Source organism: Elephantulus edwardii, unplaced genomic scaffold, assembly GCF_000299155.1.
Source record: "Elephantulus edwardii isolate Elephantulus edwardi_28Jun2011 unplaced genomic scaffold, EleEdw1.0 scaffold00368, whole genome shotgun sequence".
NCBI classification, from domain to species: domain Eukaryota; kingdom Metazoa; phylum Chordata; class Mammalia; order Macroscelidea; family Macroscelididae; genus Elephantulus; species Elephantulus edwardii.
Window position 1 is genome coordinate 1,496,166 of NW_006400118.1, and position 19,261 is coordinate 1,515,426.

Below are 19,261 nucleotides of genomic sequence, written 5' to 3' on the forward strand. Positions count from 1 at the left end.
AATGGGTTAAATGTTAGGCTGCCAACCAGGAGGTCAGCAGTTGGAACCCCTCAGCTGTTCTTGGAAGAAAGACGAGGCAATCTCTTCCCTTAAGATTTAGAACCTCAGTAACCACCCAGTGCGGGGTCTATGGCCTCAGTAACCCAGTGCGGGGTCACCTTGAGTCACAGTGGGTTGGGTGGGTAGATAAGGCTTGTCTAGGTTTTCACCTTGAACAAGTAGCCAAAATAAAGAAGTGAAACAGTCCAGATCTCAGACGCACAGTGATTGAGAAGACTGGCCTGCATCAGGTGCGCCTTAAGTCTTCAAACTGACAGCATTGCTCTTCAGCAGTTTGGAGAGCTCTTTTGCTGCAAGCTTTGCCAATGTAATATGTCTCTTGATCTCCTGATAACCAAGATCCAGAGTGTCCAGTCACTGCAGACGCGGAAACTAGGAGGCTGGGACCAGGCTAGTGGAAGTGTATGATACATTGAAGTTGAAGCCATCAAGGATCTGTGAATGAAGTAATACTGAAGAAAGACAGCCAGAAATGAAGTCCTTGCGGGGAGAAGGAGAGTGGTCAAGAAATCTGTGGATTGCAGTATTTATGAGATAGAAGATGATGTTTGAGCTTCAGAGCCAAGTGCTTTGCAGAGTAATCGCCTGGACTGAGCGGTGAGAATCAAGCAGGCCAGCAGCTCCCCTTCCACCGGGCAGCGCGCCTTCCACCTGGCAGCCCGCCTTCACAGAGGCACCATCCTCTGGGGAGATCCAGAAAGTACAGGGAGTGTTCAGAGTCAAGTGTGGGACTCAGAGGGATTCCCAGCATGACTGACAGGGTTCCAGCAGTAGGTTTCAGCAGAGCCATGATTGTGAGGATGGTGCATGATCGGACCTGGTTTTGTTCTGTTGTACGTAATCAGGTGGCTGTGGATTGGAGCAGACTCGTTGGCATCTCACAACAACAACAACTGCACAGTTGCATGTGTGCTCCCAGAAAACATCGTGGGGTGGACTTAGGAACTGATGGACTAGATTATACATACATATACAATGCCACTGGGGATGACAGCCTGGGAAAATGAAGGACACTCAGCCCCCTGGTTATCAGGAGATCAAGAGATGTGTTACAGTGGCAAAGCCTGCAGTAAGGGACCTCTCCAAACTGCTGAAGAGCAATGCTGTCAGTTTGAAGACTAAGGTGCACCTGATGCAGGCCAGTCTTCTCAATCACTATGTGTCTGAGAGCTGGACGATGAATAAAGAAAACAGGAGACGAATTGATGCCTTTGAGTTGTGGTGTTGGAGAAGAATACTGAACATCCCATGGATGGCCAAAAGAACAGATACGACTTGTAGAAAGTACAGCCAGAGTGCTCCCTGGAGGCAGCGATGACAAAGCTTTGTCTCACGTACTCTGGTCATGCTGCTAGGAGAGGCTGTTCTTTGGAGACAGACATCATGCTTGGAAAGGTGGAGGCTCAGAAAAAAGAGAGGAAGACGTTCATCCGGACAAATTGACCCAGTGACTGCAGCAGTGGACAAGTATGTCAGAAATTACAGAGACGGCACAGGATAGGACAGGGTTCGAACCTGGCGTTCAGAGGGTCTCTGTGAATCATACACGATACCATTGATCAAACCCAACAGCTAGACAGGACAAGCAGCTAACACACTCAGTTGCCGGTCACAAGGCTGGCAGTTCATATCCACCCGACGGACCTGAATAAAGGCCTGTTGTTCCTGAAAAGCAGCCACTGAAAACCAGATGTGCAGGTCTCTGAGGCACACAGCGTGGCCACATGTCAGAACTGGTTCAGTAGCAAGTGTTTCTGTAGGGAAGAGAGAGAGAGGGGAGGGGATGTGATGGTCCTAGGTTTTGAAGAAGGGGAAGAGGCTCTGAATATTGGAGAGAGGGACGAGTTAGGCGTCTTCCCAGAACGAAGCAGACCTCTGAGTGGCCTCTCTCCTGAGGCCGAGCCATTGCTGCAGAGAGTGTGAGGGTGTGTGTGACGCGGGGGCTTCTGCTTCGCCCTGAGCGTGGAGGTGTAGAAGGCTGTTCCAGAATTACCAAAGGCAGGCAGATGTCACCCATTATAACAGGGACTTAAAAAGAAACCTAGAGGTTTTGGTGTCTTGTTTTGTTTTTTGGAATAAAAATTCTTGCCTTTATGCCTGAGATACAAGTTAGTTTGTTATAGAAGACAGTAATGATCAAGTTTCACTTGGGAGCCTTTCTAGTGATTCAAGGAACTCCATAGTTAAGTGCTTGGCTGTTAACTAAAAGGTCGCTGGTTCAAACCCACCAGGCGCTCTCCCGGGGCAGTCGGCTTCTGTGCGGATTTACAGCCTGAGGAATGCTGAGTTCCAGCAGTTCTGCTCCGCCCTCCCAGGCCCCACTGAGCTTGAACTGACCCAACAAACAGCAGAGGGGGGGTCAGTTTCATTTTATGTTGATTCATAATCAGTAGTTAGAATTCAAAAGCCAATTTTTTTAAAAAAGACATTATCCGCCTCTGTGTACACTGTGTGCTTCTCTTCATTTCGGGTCAAAATGTGACCAGAAAAATGATCAGCCTTGCGGTGTATAATGTCATAACTGACATTCTCCCTTTGTCTTCCTTTCTAGTGAAGAGAGCTACAATGTCAACGACTACGCATTGAGGGATCAGCTGTTGGTGGAGTCTTGTGACAGTGAAGACCTTAATTTTTCTCTGGGGAAGAACAGTTCCACGATGCTGTATTCACGACAGAGCTCGGCCAGCCACCTCTTCACACTCACCGTCCTCAGTAACCACGCCAACGAGAAGGTGGGCATGCTGCTGGGGACAGAGACGCAGTAAGTACAGGACAGGAGGAGTTGAAGGCCTTCTGCTGCTGCTTTGCCCACCTAGCGGCCTTCTGTCTGCAAACTTCCTAACAACTGAACAAACAAACAAAACCCCAAGTGAACGCATTGCCTTGTGCTCTTTCCGACCTCCGGAGGCCCCTGCCCGGGCTGCTCTGCAGTCTTCACCCTGTGGAGTGACCTGAACGGCCAACCTTTCCCTTTGGTTTTCTGTTGTGAGGTGACTTCGTGTTGATTCTGTGTCGACTCTGTGAACAGCAGACCTGAAACGTGCCCTGTCTTGCTCCATCTCTGGTATACTCGAGCCCATTCCTCTCCCCCTGGGTGAACCGAAAAATCAAACACACCGGCCGTTGAGTCATTGTGACTCGTGATAACTTCCAGTGACATGGCAGATGTTAGAACAGATCTAGAGGGTTTCTTGGCTGTCGTATTTCAGGGAACAGCTCAGCAGGCCTTTCTCTGGTGCTACCGAGCAGGTTCAAACCCCCAGCCAACAGGAGAACGTCAGTTAGGACATTATACACCAGAAACAGCCAAGCACAATTGACACCTCCAGGGGCTATACTGCGTGTCTGCTGTATGCCAGACATACAGTCTCGATGCCACGTGGATATGATTTTCTCACAATTCTTTCAGTGTCTGGTGTATGTCAGACATACATCCTGTCAGTTTTTGTCCCTATAAGCCCTGCTGTGAATGTGAGGAACTGTGGTGCCACAACTGTTAAAACTAGCCATGGAAGAAAGGTTATCAGTTCAAATCCACCAGTCAGCTTCAATCTTCCTACGGGGTAGTTCGGCTCTGTTCTGTGGGGTCTCTGTGAGTTAGAATCAACTTGATGGCAGTGAATTAAGCCCTGGTGCGTACACCGGGCTTCATGTGGTGCAGGTTTTTATTTTTATAGTTGTTGTTAAGTGCTATCAGTCAGCTCTGCCTCAACAGATCTGAACCTTGTCCTATCCTGTATCATGTTCACGGTCTCTGACAGGATAGAACCCGTTGTACCGTCACACTCTGTCAGTCTGTCTTACTGGAGGGTCTTCTTCCCTTTCGCTGCCTCTCCGTCTTTGCCCCGGGGATTTCTTTCTCCCTTCTGACATGTCCCTTCTCACAGCATGCCCAAAATATGTGAAGCCACACGTCACCATTCTTGTTTCTCAGGCATACCCTGGTTGCCCTCCCTCCAAGAGGGATCTGCTTGTTCTTTGGAATTCCCTGGGCTACTCAGGACTCTTCTTCAACACCCCAGTTGGAAGCCATCAATTCTTCAATGATCCTTATATTTCAAAGTCTTTTTTTCTCTGATAATTGATCAAAATGTGACTCCTGCCCTCCAAGCCCTCAGCTCAACTGGTGGTGTAGGCCCAGGCTCTCAATTTTCTAGATCATAAAATTGAAGTCATTCTGCAGCCTTCAGTCAGATAGCAGAAAGCCAATAATTTTGTCCACAGAGATACCTAGTTTGAATACATGTACTGATCTGTCCAACAGCCAAAGTGATTTAGCAACTTAAAATATAAAGCTCTTTCTCTCATTCAGTGTGAGAAGGAACTGCAGCTCCTGTCATTTCAGCCACAGATTTCAGGATGTCTGCTTTGCTTTTGGATTGACTCAGCAACACATAACAACAACAACAAACAAACAGTAGTGATTTAGGCCATTCAGAGAGCTGTTGTTGTTGTGTACCGTCTAGTTGGCAGCTGAACTTCCAGCAGGTTTTCAGAGTCAGTTAATCACGCGGGAGGAGGCTGCCCATCCTTCTCCATGGAACATCTGGTGGATTCGAACCACATGTGTTCGGGATTGCAGCACAGCTTCTTACCACTAGAGCTCCCATTGCGTGGACCTATTTTTGTTTTATTAGAAAGTGGAAACCTTCATTTGCAACTGTAATTACCTGTCGCCCAAGTTGATTCAGACTCGATGGATCTTATAGGTCAGAATAGAACTGCCCGATAAGGTGTCTGAGTCTGTAACTCTTTTTTTTTTAAATTTTATTATTTTCTCTGTGCGTGTACCATCAAATTGGATCTGACTGGTACAGGAGGAAATGGCCTCTCCTTCTCCGGCAAAGCATCTGGTGGATTCGAACCACATATCTATGGGATTGCAGTGCAGCTTCTTGCCACTAGGCCACCAGAGCTCCCCGAGTCTGTAACTCTTTACAGACAGTGTCGCTTCTTCTCCCAAGAAGCAGCTGGTGGGCTCAAACTACTGACCTTCACCACTTTGCCAGTAGGGGTCCGTCATTAATCCTTACAAGAAGAGAACAGTGGAGAGAAGGAGTTTTCGTTGTTGTTACATACTGTCGAATCAGAACCAGTTCATAGCTGACCCTCCAGCGGGTTTTCAGAGGCTGCAAATGGCATGAAAAGAGATTGCCCATCTTTCTCCCACAGAGCAGACGGTGAACTTGAACTCCATCCTTTCAGGACATTCATCAGGGCGATTCTTCACAACTTAGCCGCTAGAGCTACCTGGGAGATGTTCTCTTAATTCTTTGACCTCTTGTGTTCCTAGTTAATTCTACCCCCAAGCTCATCAAGGTTTACACAACTTGTGATTAGAATAGATCAGCAGCTGGTAAATCACAACTCGAAGACCACAGTAAACTCTCGAACTGTTTTGTTTAGTAGAGAAGCACAAAGAATTAAATCAAGTATTGAAAAGAGTCATCTCAAGGGTGTTCTTAGATCATTATAAAGAGCCATGCGAAAAACGTGGAAATTGTAAATCGTTTACATGTTTGGGCATTTGGAAGTAGCTTCCCTCAGGCTGGAGAAGACGACGAGGGACAGCTTGATGTCCTCAGAGTCTGTGTATCACAGTCGATTGGAGGTTTGGAAATACCCAAGACAATATTACAGATGAACTTGAGAGCCAACAGAGAGGAGAAATAAGCAAAGGGGCTGCGCCATGATGTCTCTCTCTCTCTCTCTCTCTCTCTCTCTGTGTGTGTGTGTGTGTGTGTGTGTGTGTGTAATTTATTAATTTTAATGAAAGTTTACAGAGACTTAGGATTTCCAGTCATTCATTGTTGCACTTTTCTCCCTGCCCACCTCCTCCCCGCCAAATCACTCTTCTCCTTGAAAAGAAAAAGAAAAACCTCTTTCATTGTTGGGCAATCCCTCCCCCCAAGTCCACTCCACTGTGCAGCCTTCACTCTGGACTTCTGTAATGACAAAAATACCCATTCCTATGTCCCTTTTAAACAGATCTCTCCCTCATCTGTTTCAATGCAATATATATCATTCCTCTCCTCCTTTTCTGTTTTCCCTCAACCCTGATGTCAGTCTCGTTGTACAACACTGGCCCTATGCATTATTTGTCCTTTTGTGACTGAGATATTTCACTCAGCATAATGTCCTCCAGGATCACTCATTTTGAATAATATTTCATGAGTTCCTTGTTTTTCAATGCAGCGTAGTATTCCATTGTGTGAATATACCAGAACTTTTCTATCCATTCATTTGTTGATGGGCACTTGGATTGTTTCCAACTCTTTGCTATTGTGAACAAAGCCGTGATAAACATGGGTGTGCATGTATCTGCTTGGATGGCAGTTTTGGTTTCTTTAGGGATATTCCCAGGAGTAGAATTGCTGGATTAAATGGTATTTCTGTTTGCAACTTTTTGAGAAAGCGCCATACAGCCTTCCATAGTGGTTGCAGATGTCTTTGTTTAGAAAACAAGGAAATGCTTCTGTGGAAAGCTCCTGACGTCCGCAGAGACAGCATTCCCTGTGGCTGCTGCTGTGGGGAGCGTGGCTGTGGGCGACATGGGGCTGCTGTGGGGAGCGTGGCTGTGGGCGGCATGGGGCTGCTGTGGGGAGCGTGGCTGTGGGGGGCATGGGGCTGCTGTGGGGAGCGTGGCGGTGGGTGGCGTGGGGCTGCTGTGGGAAGGAAGCATGGAGGTGGGCGGTGTGGGGCTGCTACCCGGGGAACCGTGGCTGTGGGTGGTGTGGGGCCTCCTGGTGAGCAGCATGGGGCACACCCAAGGCCAGGACTGAGGACTGGGGTTTCTTCATTATCTAATCTTGCTTTGAACCCTTTGCCAATATTGAGGAGGCCTCTCTGAAAAGGAGAGTTCCATACATGCATGCTTTGAACCTGTATGATTTTTGAAGGTTGAGGGAGACACAGACACTTTGGAGATTGTGCTCGGATGTTCTAGAATGTTCTCAGAAACTTGAGATTTCCTTCCCCTCCCTTAGCAGTGGTGAAAGTGGGGTTGGTTTTGATTTTATTTTTCTGTTGTTTATGGTTATGAAGATGGTTTGTGCTTTACTCAGTCGTTGCCAGAGTATCTACAGAGCTTTTCCTGAGGGTTTCATTTGTAATCTATGTAATCGCTGCCACTTGTTTCTTTCGCTCTCCTAAGAGGACAGAGAGAGTAAAGTGACTGCTGGCTCTCGTCACACCCAGGGCGGGTGCTACCCCCCCCCCCCGGATGTCTGCAGTGTTCGTATTCTACCCCCCTTGCCTTTTGATCTTGCTGTAGACTGAGTAGATGGTCATTTCCTCAGCCAGCATGTCCTCAGAATATCGAGTTATGTCACCCCCAAGTCCACGGGCATGACTCATATTTAGTTATTTAATTAATCGCAAGAGAACATTCCAGAGGGGGCAAAGGTCTCCGCGGGCACAGAAGGAGTGATTCTCACTCCTCTTCTCTCCACAATCCCTCCGTTGCAGCTGAGAAGCAAATAAATGGACAAATACATATGAGCACATTGCGCTACCAACCTAAAGGCATGTAGTTCAAATTCACGAGCTTCCCCATGAGAGAAAGATGGGCGATCTCCTTCCTTTTGATTAACTGTCTCTCAAAACCTGTTGGAGGGTCCTCTATGGGTCAGTTCTGACTCAGTGATACACGTAACAACACCAACACAGGCTTAAGGTAGCATTGATGACTTAAGAAAATATATTACATTTGAAAAGCACGTTCCTAAAACAAAATCAAAACTCCCAGGCTGTTTAAAAGCCTAACAGATTGCTTTCCACCTTGGTTGAACAGCCCAGGTCTGAGCTCTTTGGTTTGAGGCAGATAGAGTTTTTGGTTTACGTTGAAAGTGTTTTTTGTTTTGCAAATTGGTTCCACTTGAGTTGCTGTTGAGACGTTGCTAGTTCATGCCAAGTCCATTTATGCAGAATGGAACTGCTCCAAAGGCTTTTCACAGCTGGGTCTTCCCAGAAGCCGGCTGCTAGGTCTGTCTTCCAAGGTGCCTCAGCGTGGGGGGTGTTGTTGATGTTGTCATTTGCCATCAAGTCCACTACGACTCAGAGTGACCCTGAGCAGTAGCTCTGAACCTTGCCCTATCCTGAGCCAACCTCATTGTCGCCGACACACTTGTCCCCTTTGCCACAATCACGCTTCAGTTCATCTCCTCCAGGGTCTTCCTTTCCTGTGCTGACCTTCCACTCTTCCAAGCATGATGTCCTTCTTCACAGATTGGTCCTTCCTGGAAACATACCCAGAGTATGTGAGACAGCTTCAAAATCCTTGCCTCCAAGGAGCAGCCTGGATTTACCTTCTTCAGGACAGACTTGTTTATTCTCTTAGCTGTCCATGGTATGTTGAATACTCTTCTCCAGCACTGCAACTCAGAGGCATTGATTATTTTTCTGTCCTCCTTAGTCATTGTCCAGCTGACAGATGGATAGCAAGTAATTGTGAATACCATGACCTGGATCAGGCACACCTTAGTCCCGAGACTGACATCATTGCTCTTTAGCGCTCTGCAGAGGTCCCTGACAGCCGACTTTCCCAGTATAGTTTGTCTTTTGATCTCCTCACTGCTGTGTCAAGAATGTTGAATGTGGATTAGAACAAGATGAAATTGTTTACAACCTCAATCTCTTCTCCATCTGTTATTGTCCAGTTTGCCCAGTGGTGTTATTATCCAGTTTGCCCAGTGGTGAGAATCTTTAAATTTTGCTTAATGTTGATGTGCTTTGATGTTGTGTGGGTAGATGTGAGCAAATGTTTTAAAAATGTTCTCTCTGTTATATGTTCTGTTGGGTCCCATTACCATCTCATTGAGAAGATAAAGTTTTAGCCACTCTGGTCTTGAAAATGATCAAACAATATCACTTACATCACACACAAGCAAAGTCCCATTGAAGATTATACAAAAAAGCTGAAACAGTGCATCAACTGAGAACTACCAGAAATGCAGGTTGTAGAAGAGACCATGGCATTAGAGACATCATTACAACCAATGTCAGATGGATGTTCGCTGAAAGCAGAGACTATCAGAGGAATGTCTATCTGTGTTTCATTAACTATGCAAAGGAATTTGACTGCGTGGATCACAACAAATTGTAGCTAACCTTATGAAGGATTGAAATCCCAGAACATCTGATTATACTCCTGCAAAACTTATACCTGGACCAGGAAGCAGTCATCAGAATAGCAGGGAAATACATGATTAAAATCAGGAAAAGAGCGCATCAGGGATTCGTCCTCTACCCATACATTTTCAGTCTGTCTGCAGATCAGTGCATGCTGGGGGCTGGGCTTTGTAAGGAGGAGTGTGGCATGAGGATTGGAGGAAGACTCAACAATCTGCATCATGCAGATGTCATAACCTCGTTTGCCAAAAATAAGGAGGACGTGAAGCATTTTCTGTGTAAAGTAAAGGACTGCAGTCTTCAATATGGACTGAAACTCAACATCAAAAAGACAGAGATTCTCACCACTGGGCCAATTGGCAGCACCATGATAGCTGAGGAGATTGAGGTTGTTAACAATTTCAGATTATTTGGTTCCATAATCAACACTCTGGCACCATCAGTTAGGAAATAAAAAGACGAATTGCATTAGGAAATTCAAGGATGTTAGTCTAGAGGCTAAGGTGTGTCTGATCTAGGCCATGCTCTTCTCAGTTACTTGCTATGAATCAGAGAGCTGGACAGTGACTAAGAATGACAGGAGAAAAATCAGTGTCTTTGAGTTGTGGTTCTGGAGAAGGGTGTACAATATGCCATGGACTGCCAAGAGAACAAACAGGTCTGTGCTGGAGACAGTGAAACCGGATTGCTCCTTGGAGACAAGGATTTTGTAGTTCTGCCTCACATACTTTCCCGATTACCCCAGTCACTGAATCAATCAGCCTCAGAGAGGGCCTTCCCCTCCTGCGCTGTCCCTCCACCCTCCCAAGCATGATGTCCCTCTCTAAGGACGGGTCTCTCCTCACAACATGTCCAAAGTATGTTAGAGCCTCAGAATCCTTGCCTCCAAGCAGCCACCCGGTTTAACCCTTTCCAGGACGAATCTGTTTGTTTTCCTAGCAGTCCATGGTATTCTCAATACTCTTCTCCAGCACCACAGCTCAAAGGCATCAATTCTCCTATCCCCCTTGGTCATTGTCCAACTCTCTGATGCTTAACAAGTGATTGTGAAGATCTTGGCCTGTATCAGGTGCACCCTAGTCTCCAGAGAGACACCATTGCTCTTGAGTACTTTAGAGAGGTCCCTAACCACAGACTTTCCCATCGCAATACGTTTTTTTATTTCCTGGCTACTGGTGCCAAGAGTGTTGACTGTGGAGCCAAGCAAACTAAAGCTGTGTACAATCTCAATCTCTTCACCATCCATCCTGATGCTGCCAATTGGTCCAGTGGTGAGAATCTTTGTCTTCTTGTTGTTGGGTGCCATCAAGTCGAGTATGACTCATAGTGACCTTATGAACAAAAGATCTGAACTCTGTTCTATCCTGCGCCATCCTCACACTTCCTGACACACAAGAGCCCATTGCGGCAGTCACCGTGTCAGCCAACCTGCTTTTTCTGTCATCCTTGTTCATTGTCCCGGTCTTGGATGTATAGCTAGTAATCGGAAAGACCATGGCCTGAATCAGACGCACCTTAGTCCTCAAACTGACATCACTACTCAATAATTTGGCAAAGATCCCTAACTGCAGATTTTGAAAATCTGCTGAAGAATCAGCTTTGACTTGTTGGCACTCAGCAAGTTGTGTGTGTGTGTGTGTGTGTGTGTGTGTGTGTGTTTGTCTTTTGGCACTCCTCTGGGTAGGCTTGAACCTGTAAACTTTGGTATTGCAGCCAAGTACCTTATGTAGCCCCAGGAAGGTTTGGCCTTAACAGAAAGCACATTGAAGTTGTTAGCACCAAAGTTGGTGCCTCTCAACTCTGGCCGAGCTCTTTCTAGCAATACATTTTAGTCTTCTGAGAAGCTGGCAGCCAGTGAGAAGTCTAACCCGACCTTGCCACTGAACTTGGCCTCATTCTACCTCTGGCAGGGAAACCCTTGGAAGCCATACGCTGTTAAATGGAAAAGTAACTGCGATGTGGATTTTTTTTTTCCCCTTTCAAGTCCATAGGCTCTAATGAGGAAAAACTTTGTGGACACTCAGATGACCAATTTAGAATATCTTACTTTTATAATGTTTGGTAGCTGTTGTATTCAAAAATTTAGTTTTTCATTCGACGCTTCCCCTCAGTGCTCTGCTGTGCCTGGCCATCAGGGAGGGTGGCTGGAAGGAGTGAGCGTGTTGTCTGGCTGGGCTGTGACGTACAGTGTGTTAGGATTGCCAGCTTGTCTGGAGTCACATTGCTGGTTTCTCTGGAGACACAGGTTTGAGTCCCGGCCAGCACCCCTCTAGCCGAGGCCTGCGTGTTGTTATGATGCTGAGCTGGTTTCAGTGGGGCTTGAAAACAAACGAGGAGGAAAAGCCTGGCAATCCACCTCTCACACCAGCTGCTCTAAAGCCCACGGATTGCACAGCCCAGCTGACAGTAGGGATGTTTTGCGCGTGGGCAGCGTTTCATTCCAGGGGTTACCAGGAGTCAGAGGCCGGCTCGCCACAGCTGACTGCGGCTGCCACCTCATGCCAGGTCAACCCCCATCACGTACCCGTTTCAATGCCCTCTGATCGCCTTCTAACCAGGAGTTCTGGTGGGACAGTCCTCGGTGACAGGTGCTGCTGATGCAAAGCCTTTTCTGGCAGGTAGACTTCACCGGTGGCTTCAAGGGAGAAAGAGGGGCAGCCTCCTGCCGGGTGCTTGACAGCCTCTGAAGACCTGCTGGACAGTCAGCTGAGAGTTGATTCCTCCCGGGAAGCGATGAGCTGAGGGCCTCTGACCTCTGCCCCGCTCTTCAGTTAGTGCTTCGGTGACCAGTCATCCCCCAGCTCGGTGCAGTCTGTTTCTTCTTAGCTTGTAGATGTTGGTGGTGCTGTAATAAGAGCCCTGTGAACAAGGGAGCTGGGCCTTTCCTGTCCCATGCTCTCCTCATCATCCGACCTGCGGCTGCCCACTGCAGACACTCTAACCGTCCTTCTCTGTGGGGCTCTTCCTCTCTTTCTCTGACCCTCCATTTTCCCAGCATATTATTATTATTATTATTTTCACCAAGGACTGGTCCTCTTGACAACATACCCAAAGTATGTTGAGGTCAAGTTCTCCACCCTTGTCTCTAATGAGCTAACCTGTGTAATAGCAATCTTCTAATATCTTTTACATTGACCTCAATGAATGTAATTAACTTTTACGTATCCAGGGCAAGCTAGACGAGTAGCCACATTGCAGGACAATAGAGCTTCCTTTCAGTCTCCAGTCTCTGTCCTCTCTCCTGATCCTAATTTTCACTTGTTGGTCACCTGATGTGAGTGAACATTTTGGGGGGGGGGGAATGTCCCTCTAACGGTAATTCTGTTTGCCTGTGAAGGAGCCTGAGTCCTTAATGAGACAAACAGTGTGTGAAGAGTACAAAAGAAGATGCTTTGTGAAAAGATAAAAGGGAGAAGGGTTTATGAGCGTCATTTCTCCCCCAACTGGGCCTCTCCTAGGAATGTGGGAGCTGGAGAGCCCCCTTTGTCGGCCCTCAGACAGCTGCCGCTGGCACCGCACTGGGCTGCCAAGGCAGTGTTGTCCTGGTCCTGGGCTGTCTGCGTCTGCCACCTCAGTGAGGAGGCGCCTAGGCACATAGTGAGAACAGCCCTTTGTGTCTCGCTCTAGGTGAGAATCACCTTCCAAAACCTCTCCCTCCAGAGAAGAGTTGAGGAGCCCCATGAGTGTGGTTGGTGCTAGGCCTTCTGATGAAGGACCATTGTTTGCAGGAGGCTTTGGCTCTTCCTGGGCCCGAGAATAATTTCATTAACAACAGGAAGGACTATAAATGGGAAGAATGAAGTCCTGTAGAGTAGATAGTAGATCAGGCTCTGTCCTCTTACGATTTATCCTTTAAGAAAAATCTGTTATCATCTGTAGTAGAAATTTAACTCTTCATGTTACAAGTGTCATGGTTAATTCCATCTTTATTTCTTGAGGACTGGACTCCACTGCACAACTAGGGAACCTTGTTTATCATGAATCTAATTTTAATAGTACTTCGTTTCCAAAGCAGGACTTCAAATAATTGTCTCAAGAGTGATTCTCACCTGTTACTGGTAAGATAATAATTGAGTAGACAAGGATTTATAGAACCAGAAAAGCTTCTGGGTTCTTCTTTTAGTTCCATGCCTGGCCGTCTGTTTCAGTCTTGATGCTAAGATTAATTGGTTTTTAAGAAATATTGTGTAGTATTTTTATGTACATCACTAATTATGTAGTAAACATTAATCAAGGCTTTTGACTCAATCACATTTTCTTCCATACAACTTTGAGTGGTGAGTTTTACTGTTGGAAGGAACTTTAATAGGCTCTCACTTTGCATCAGTTATGGGAAAACTGGAATTGGTTGTAATTGTATCCAGTGAACACTGACCTGTGGTTGGAATAATTCCGTCACCTGAACATTGTTTGGATTGTAATAAAATAACTTTTTTTAACAACTAAAAAAAAAGAAGAAAAATCTGTTATCTAGAGAAGACAGTTTACGTGGACAAACATGTGGACAAACTGTTTTTTGTAGTAAACAGCGTTTTCTTCCTCAAGAGCTCTAGGATCAGAGCTCAGTCATGATCTCTTTGCATTTACATGTTGTTAGTTGCTGTCAGGTTGCGCCCCCCTCCCCCCGCTTTCACCAGGGTCTTAGGTAAGCAGAGCAGAGTCCAGCCCTCCTCACAGGGGTCTCTGTGCCGGCTGAGCCCATTTGTACAGTGTCTGTCCAAGTGCCCGATCTCATTGGGTCCTCACCAGCTACTGAAAGCAGGACACCACAGGCCCCTGGTCAGGCTGTGAGCTCCAGGCTTTATCAGTGAGGAAGCAGATAACAGACCCACTTGGAGTTAACACAGGGATTCCAGAACAGACTTTAGGCCTGACATTAACAATGATAAATAAGAAATCACTGGTGTAGCTGAATAGCACGCCGCAAGCTTAACTCTTAGAACTTTTTTAGTGGGCTAGAAGTTTTATTAGACTTGGGTCAGTTTTGTTGAAACTAGACAAATCGCACAAGTGTTTTATAAAGCTGTATCTCTCGGTAGTTACAGTCATATTTTTTATCCTAGAGAACAGTGCACAGGCCTTTTGTTCATAGGGTCACTATGCGTCGTCTATGACTCTATGGCACCTAACAACAATAACAACGATGATAGAGCTACGTTGGCGTAGTGGACAGAGAGTTAAGCTACCAAGCCCAAGGTGGGTGATTTTAATCGGCGGCCCTCAGACCTGGTTCACATTGTTTTTTTGTCAAACATTCTTCTAGGTGGTATAGCACTGGTCTGTGCATTGCTGTTCAGAGGTAACTCGTGGCCGCTGTGATGCTAAACACTGTGACACTGATGTGTCAAATGTGATAATGGTTACCCATGGTGGACAGTATTTGGTGGAGCTCCCTGATTAAAACAAGCCTGGAAGCAGGAGTGGCATCCACTTCCAAAATAGTCTGCCTCCGGAAACTCTGAACAGTGCTCAGGTCTTTTGTTCATAGGGTCACTATGAGTCGTCTATGACTCCATGGCACCTAACACCACCACCACCACGATAGATTTCATTTCAGGACGTAGTTCATTGAAAGAGTCTATGCTAGAGAATGACCAGGTGGGACCATTTTCATGATCCTTAACAATCCTGCGCTAAAGATTTCTTCTCTCACCTCCAACAAAGGGGGCTCTGTTGGCCTAGTGAGAAGAAGCTGTGCTTCAATTTCAAAGGCACACAGTTCAAAGCCCTCAGCTGCACCCAGGGGGACAGATGAACAGTTTCCTCCTGGGTGATTAAAGACCTCTGAATTTGCGGGAAGGTCAGCAAAACCAACCCCTGTTCAAAGTCTGCAGGTAGAGAAGTTTAGAAATCTCCATATCAAGTGGGAATTATAAAATTACTAGGTAACCTTGTGGGCTGGAGAAGGGACAATAACAAAGGATCTGGTCAGCTACCAGTTTCGGGAGCTCCGGTGGCCTCGTCCCTTGAGGGGAGCTATGCTTCTTACCCACAGGTGGCGTCTCCCTTGTGGTTCCAATCCTCCAGCCAATGCTGAAAGTCGGGTTAGAGCACCTCAAAACCCACTGGAGAGTCTCATGGTGTGGGCAGTGGAGGTGGGGAGGGAGAGAATTCGTGATAATAGTTCTGGTGTTGGCGTACTCTGTAGTAACGCTGCTTGCTGAAACTGAGGAGGACCTGAAGCGCTTGCTGCAGAGGGTCAAGGACTGAAGTCTTAAGTACGGATTGAAGCTCAGCGTCAAGAAAACAGAGATTCTCACCACTGGGCCAATTGGCAGCATCAGTATGGATGGTGAAGAGATTGAGATAGTTAACAGTTTTAGTTTGCTTGGCTCCACAGTCAACACTCTTGGTACCAGCAGCCAGGAAATCAAGAGATGAATTGCATTGGGAAAGTCGCCTGTTGGGGACCTCTCCAGAGTACTGAAGAGTAATGACATCAGGCTGAAGACTAAGGTGCACCTGTTCTGGACTATAGTCTTCAAAATTGCGTGCTATGCATCGGAGAGTTGGACAGTGACTAGGGACAATACAAAGATAATTGATGCCTTTGAGCTGTGGTGCTGGAGAAGAGTGTTGAGTATACCATGGACTGCTAGGAGAACAAACAGGTTTGTCCTGGAGAGGGTGAAGCCAGAATGTTCCCTGGAGTCAAGGATTCTGAGGCTTCGTCTGACATACTGTGGACATGTTGCAAGGAGGGACTTGTCCTTGGAGACGGACATCATGCTTGGGAGAGTGGAGGAACGGCGCAGGAGAGGAAGACCCTTCAGATGGATTGAATCGGTAATTGGGGTGGTGAGAGTAGGTGTGTCAAAGACAGTGAGATTGGCACAGGATAGAGCAGGGTTTAGGACTCTTGTACATATGGTCGCTATGAGTTACAAGCGACTCGACAGCACATAACAACAACAACAACAACAACAACAACAACAAGGAAATGGGTGAGTGTCTAGCAGTTTGATTCTACCATTGTCTCCACAGGAGAAAGGTGGACAGTCTCCCCTTGTGTGCTTCACAGCTTCCGAAACCTGGAGGGTCAGTTCTGACTTTTTAGCAGTGACTTTGACTTTTTTATTTTGAATCAGGTTGTTTTGGGGTTTTTCCCCCCATAATATTTTTTTTAATTATTATTATGAATTTCAGTGAACATTTACAGAGATTGTGGATTTCCATTCATTCGTTGTTGCACTTTTCTCCCCACCCACTCCACCCCTACCCCCACCTCCAGTTTTCTCTTCTTTAAAAGCAAAAGAAAAACTTCATTGGTATACAATCCTCCCACACCCTCCCGTCATCACCCCGATTATACACTCCACTCAGCAACCCTCATTCCAAACTCTTATGATAATCATAATGCCCTAAAATATATTATTTTTAAACTGTTCTCTCCCCCACCGGCTTCAATGCAGTATACATAATTTATCCAGTTTTTCTCAGACTTACCCTGATGTCAGCCTCATTCTACAACAGTGGCACCATACAACATTTGCCCTTTTGTGACTGAGATATTTCACTCAGCATAAGGTCCTCCAGGGTCACCCATTTTGAATAATACTGCATGAGTTCCTTGTTTTCCAATGCAGCGTAGTATTCCATTGTGTTGGGGTTTTTTTTAAAGGCTTTTATTTCACATTTTTCTACACGTACCCTTTGTTGCTGTTGTGTCCCACCAGATCAGAACTGGCCCATAGCTGACCCTCCTGTGGGTTTTCAGAGGCCGTAAGTCACACGGGAGGACATTGCCCAGCCTCCTCCCTCAGAGCAGCTGGTGGATTCGAACCACGCGCCTTCCAGATTGTAGCGCAGCTTCTTTCCACTCGGCCCCGCGGCATCTGTGATTTTGAGTCAGTCTTATTAACTCACTGCTGTTACGTCAGTGTCTGACTGGGCCACCTTCTGTTGGTTTCCGGGGGCAGTCACTCCCAGAGGGAGGGGACGGCCCATCCTTTTTCCCACAGAGCTGCTAAGGGATTTGAACGTCCAGAGAGAGACTTGCAGCCTGTGGGTTAACAGCAAAGCTCACTGCGGGCTACACAGCCCCTGGAGGGCTCCCTGGAGGGGTAGGGGGGACAGCAGGAAGGCTGAGAGCAGCTCAGTTCCCCTGGTTTCTCCCAAGAACTGTCAGGGGTTGAGAGCTTGGGGCTGGGGGTGGCCATTTGAAGTCTTCTTTCTTATTCCAACTCTGACTTTGCAGTTTCTCTGTGGGAGGGTGGAGGGACAGCTCAGGAGAGGAAGACCCTGGATGAGATGGATTGATTCAGTGACTGGGGTAAAGGGGGTAGGTGTGTCGGAGGCAATGTGATCGGCACAGGACAGAGCAGGGTTTAGGCTGTTGTACACAGGGTCGCTACGAGTCACAGGAGACTTGCTGGCACATAACAACTATGTATGTCACTCTTTTTCAAGCCCAAGCCTGTAAGGTCAGTGACAATCTGGACTTGGCTGTACATGTGACCTTCGTGAAACTGCGTTTAAGCCTTCTGTGCTTAATTAATGACGTGAGATACAGTGCCAGGTGCTGTCACAGAGAACATTTCCTACAGTGCTCGGTGCATTCGGGCTGATGGGAGGATGGCAGCCTGGGGTCCTGTTCTCTGGGAGTCGCTTGTTTTGGGAGTGGCGTCCTCCAGCTCAGCATACCACCCGCTGGACTAGGTTTTCTGTGTGTTTCCGTCAGTGTTTGTCCCTTCAGAGGGCCGGGGACGTCGTTTCCCTCGCTTGATGCCCCTGACCTTGCTGTGGAGTCGGCAGGGTAGGTTATGAGGCAGACGTGAACCTGGGGACCGAACGGTTGACCAGAGATCTGTGCGGCATTGCTCGTCTGTCCCTCGGTGGAGGACAGCGTCGAAGGCTGTGGGTCGGGTGCAGGGAGAATTGTGGGTTCATGGTCACGCAGCACCATTCCTGGAGAAAGGAGCTCCAAGTGAATGAGTCCTGGCAGGAGATCTGAGTGTAATAGGAGGTCCGTCTGATGGTGCCCGAGGGCTGGTTTCTCTTGTTCGTAGAATTCCTCCTCGCAGCCTCCTTGCAGCCCAGCCAGGCCCTGGCCTGCCTTAAAGACCCAGAGCTTTCGTGGTGGTGGGCGAGAGTGAGAGCGCCTTGGCAGGGCTGGGGCAGCCCCAGGGGGAAGTGGTGTGGTTTTGACAGCGTCTAAGAGGGCCTGGGACTGACTCAATTGAAGCCCTTTCAAGAAGCGGCTCCTTTCAGTGAGGCAACAAGGAGCTTCTTGTTCTGTCCTCTGGAGTCCCTGCGAGGGGCCGCCGTGTCTAAGGGACGCTATTAGCATCCAGGCAGCATGCCACCGCTGAGAGATTGCATCTGGGCTTCTGCAGACGGGCGACAGGGCGAGGCCTCTGCTGAAATGTAAAGATCTGTGCTGCCAGGAAGGTCTCAGATGCAGGACTGCGTCCAGCCTCCAGGGCTGCCCGTCGAGGGGCCTCGAAGGACTCTGGGGAATCCAGACGTGGGGCCCGGGGTGTGTTGGTGGGGAACCATCCTGGGGAAGGCTCTCCGTGAGCGGCTTCTGCAAAGCCATTTTCAGTCACCTTTGTCTTTGAAAATTCTGGGTGGGTCTGAGTGAAAAATCACACTTGATCCCAACAAAGGATTTCAGGAATTTACCTATCTTCTGGGGCTTATGTTAAAGGAAGTGGTACTTTACTTGCTCGTAGCAAAGCCCTTCAAACGCCCACTGTCCTGAACTGAACCTCAAGAAATGCCTCACAGCGAACCCTCCAGCGGGTTTCCGAGAGGAATTCACTTGGGAGAACATTCTCTGTCTTAGTCCTGAGGAGCAGTTGGTGGCCTCGAACCCCCAGGGAGGACAGGCCTTTTGGGAGGGACGATGCTATAAATAAGGCTGAGTCCTCAGTTTCTCTACAATGTAGTCATCCTACTGCAGGACGGGCCTGCTTGGCCACGGCCCAGTTGCATCTTATTTGTTTAAATACGTCTGTCAGCACTGTACCATTTGTACCTTTTCCTGCTGTGACTCCAGCAACGTCTTACCAAGAGATTTTCTTAGAGCAGGCGAAATATTGTCTTAACTTTAATATTTAAATTTTATTTA

At 47.4% G+C, this 19,261-nt stretch overlaps 1 protein-coding gene across 1 annotated transcript in view; it reads left to right on the plus strand.

Annotated features, from left to right (window-relative positions):
- Positions 1-19,261, plus strand: part of ARHGEF26 (Rho guanine nucleotide exchange factor (GEF) 26) — a 182,163-nt gene that overhangs the window by 155,995 nt on the left and 6,907 nt on the right. Inside the window, exon 12 of the mRNA XM_006902100.1 lies at positions 2,612-2,821. Coding sequence (XP_006902162.1) covers positions 2,612-2,821 — 210 coding nt within the window. The remainder of the gene's footprint in view (positions 1-2,611; positions 2,822-19,261) is intronic.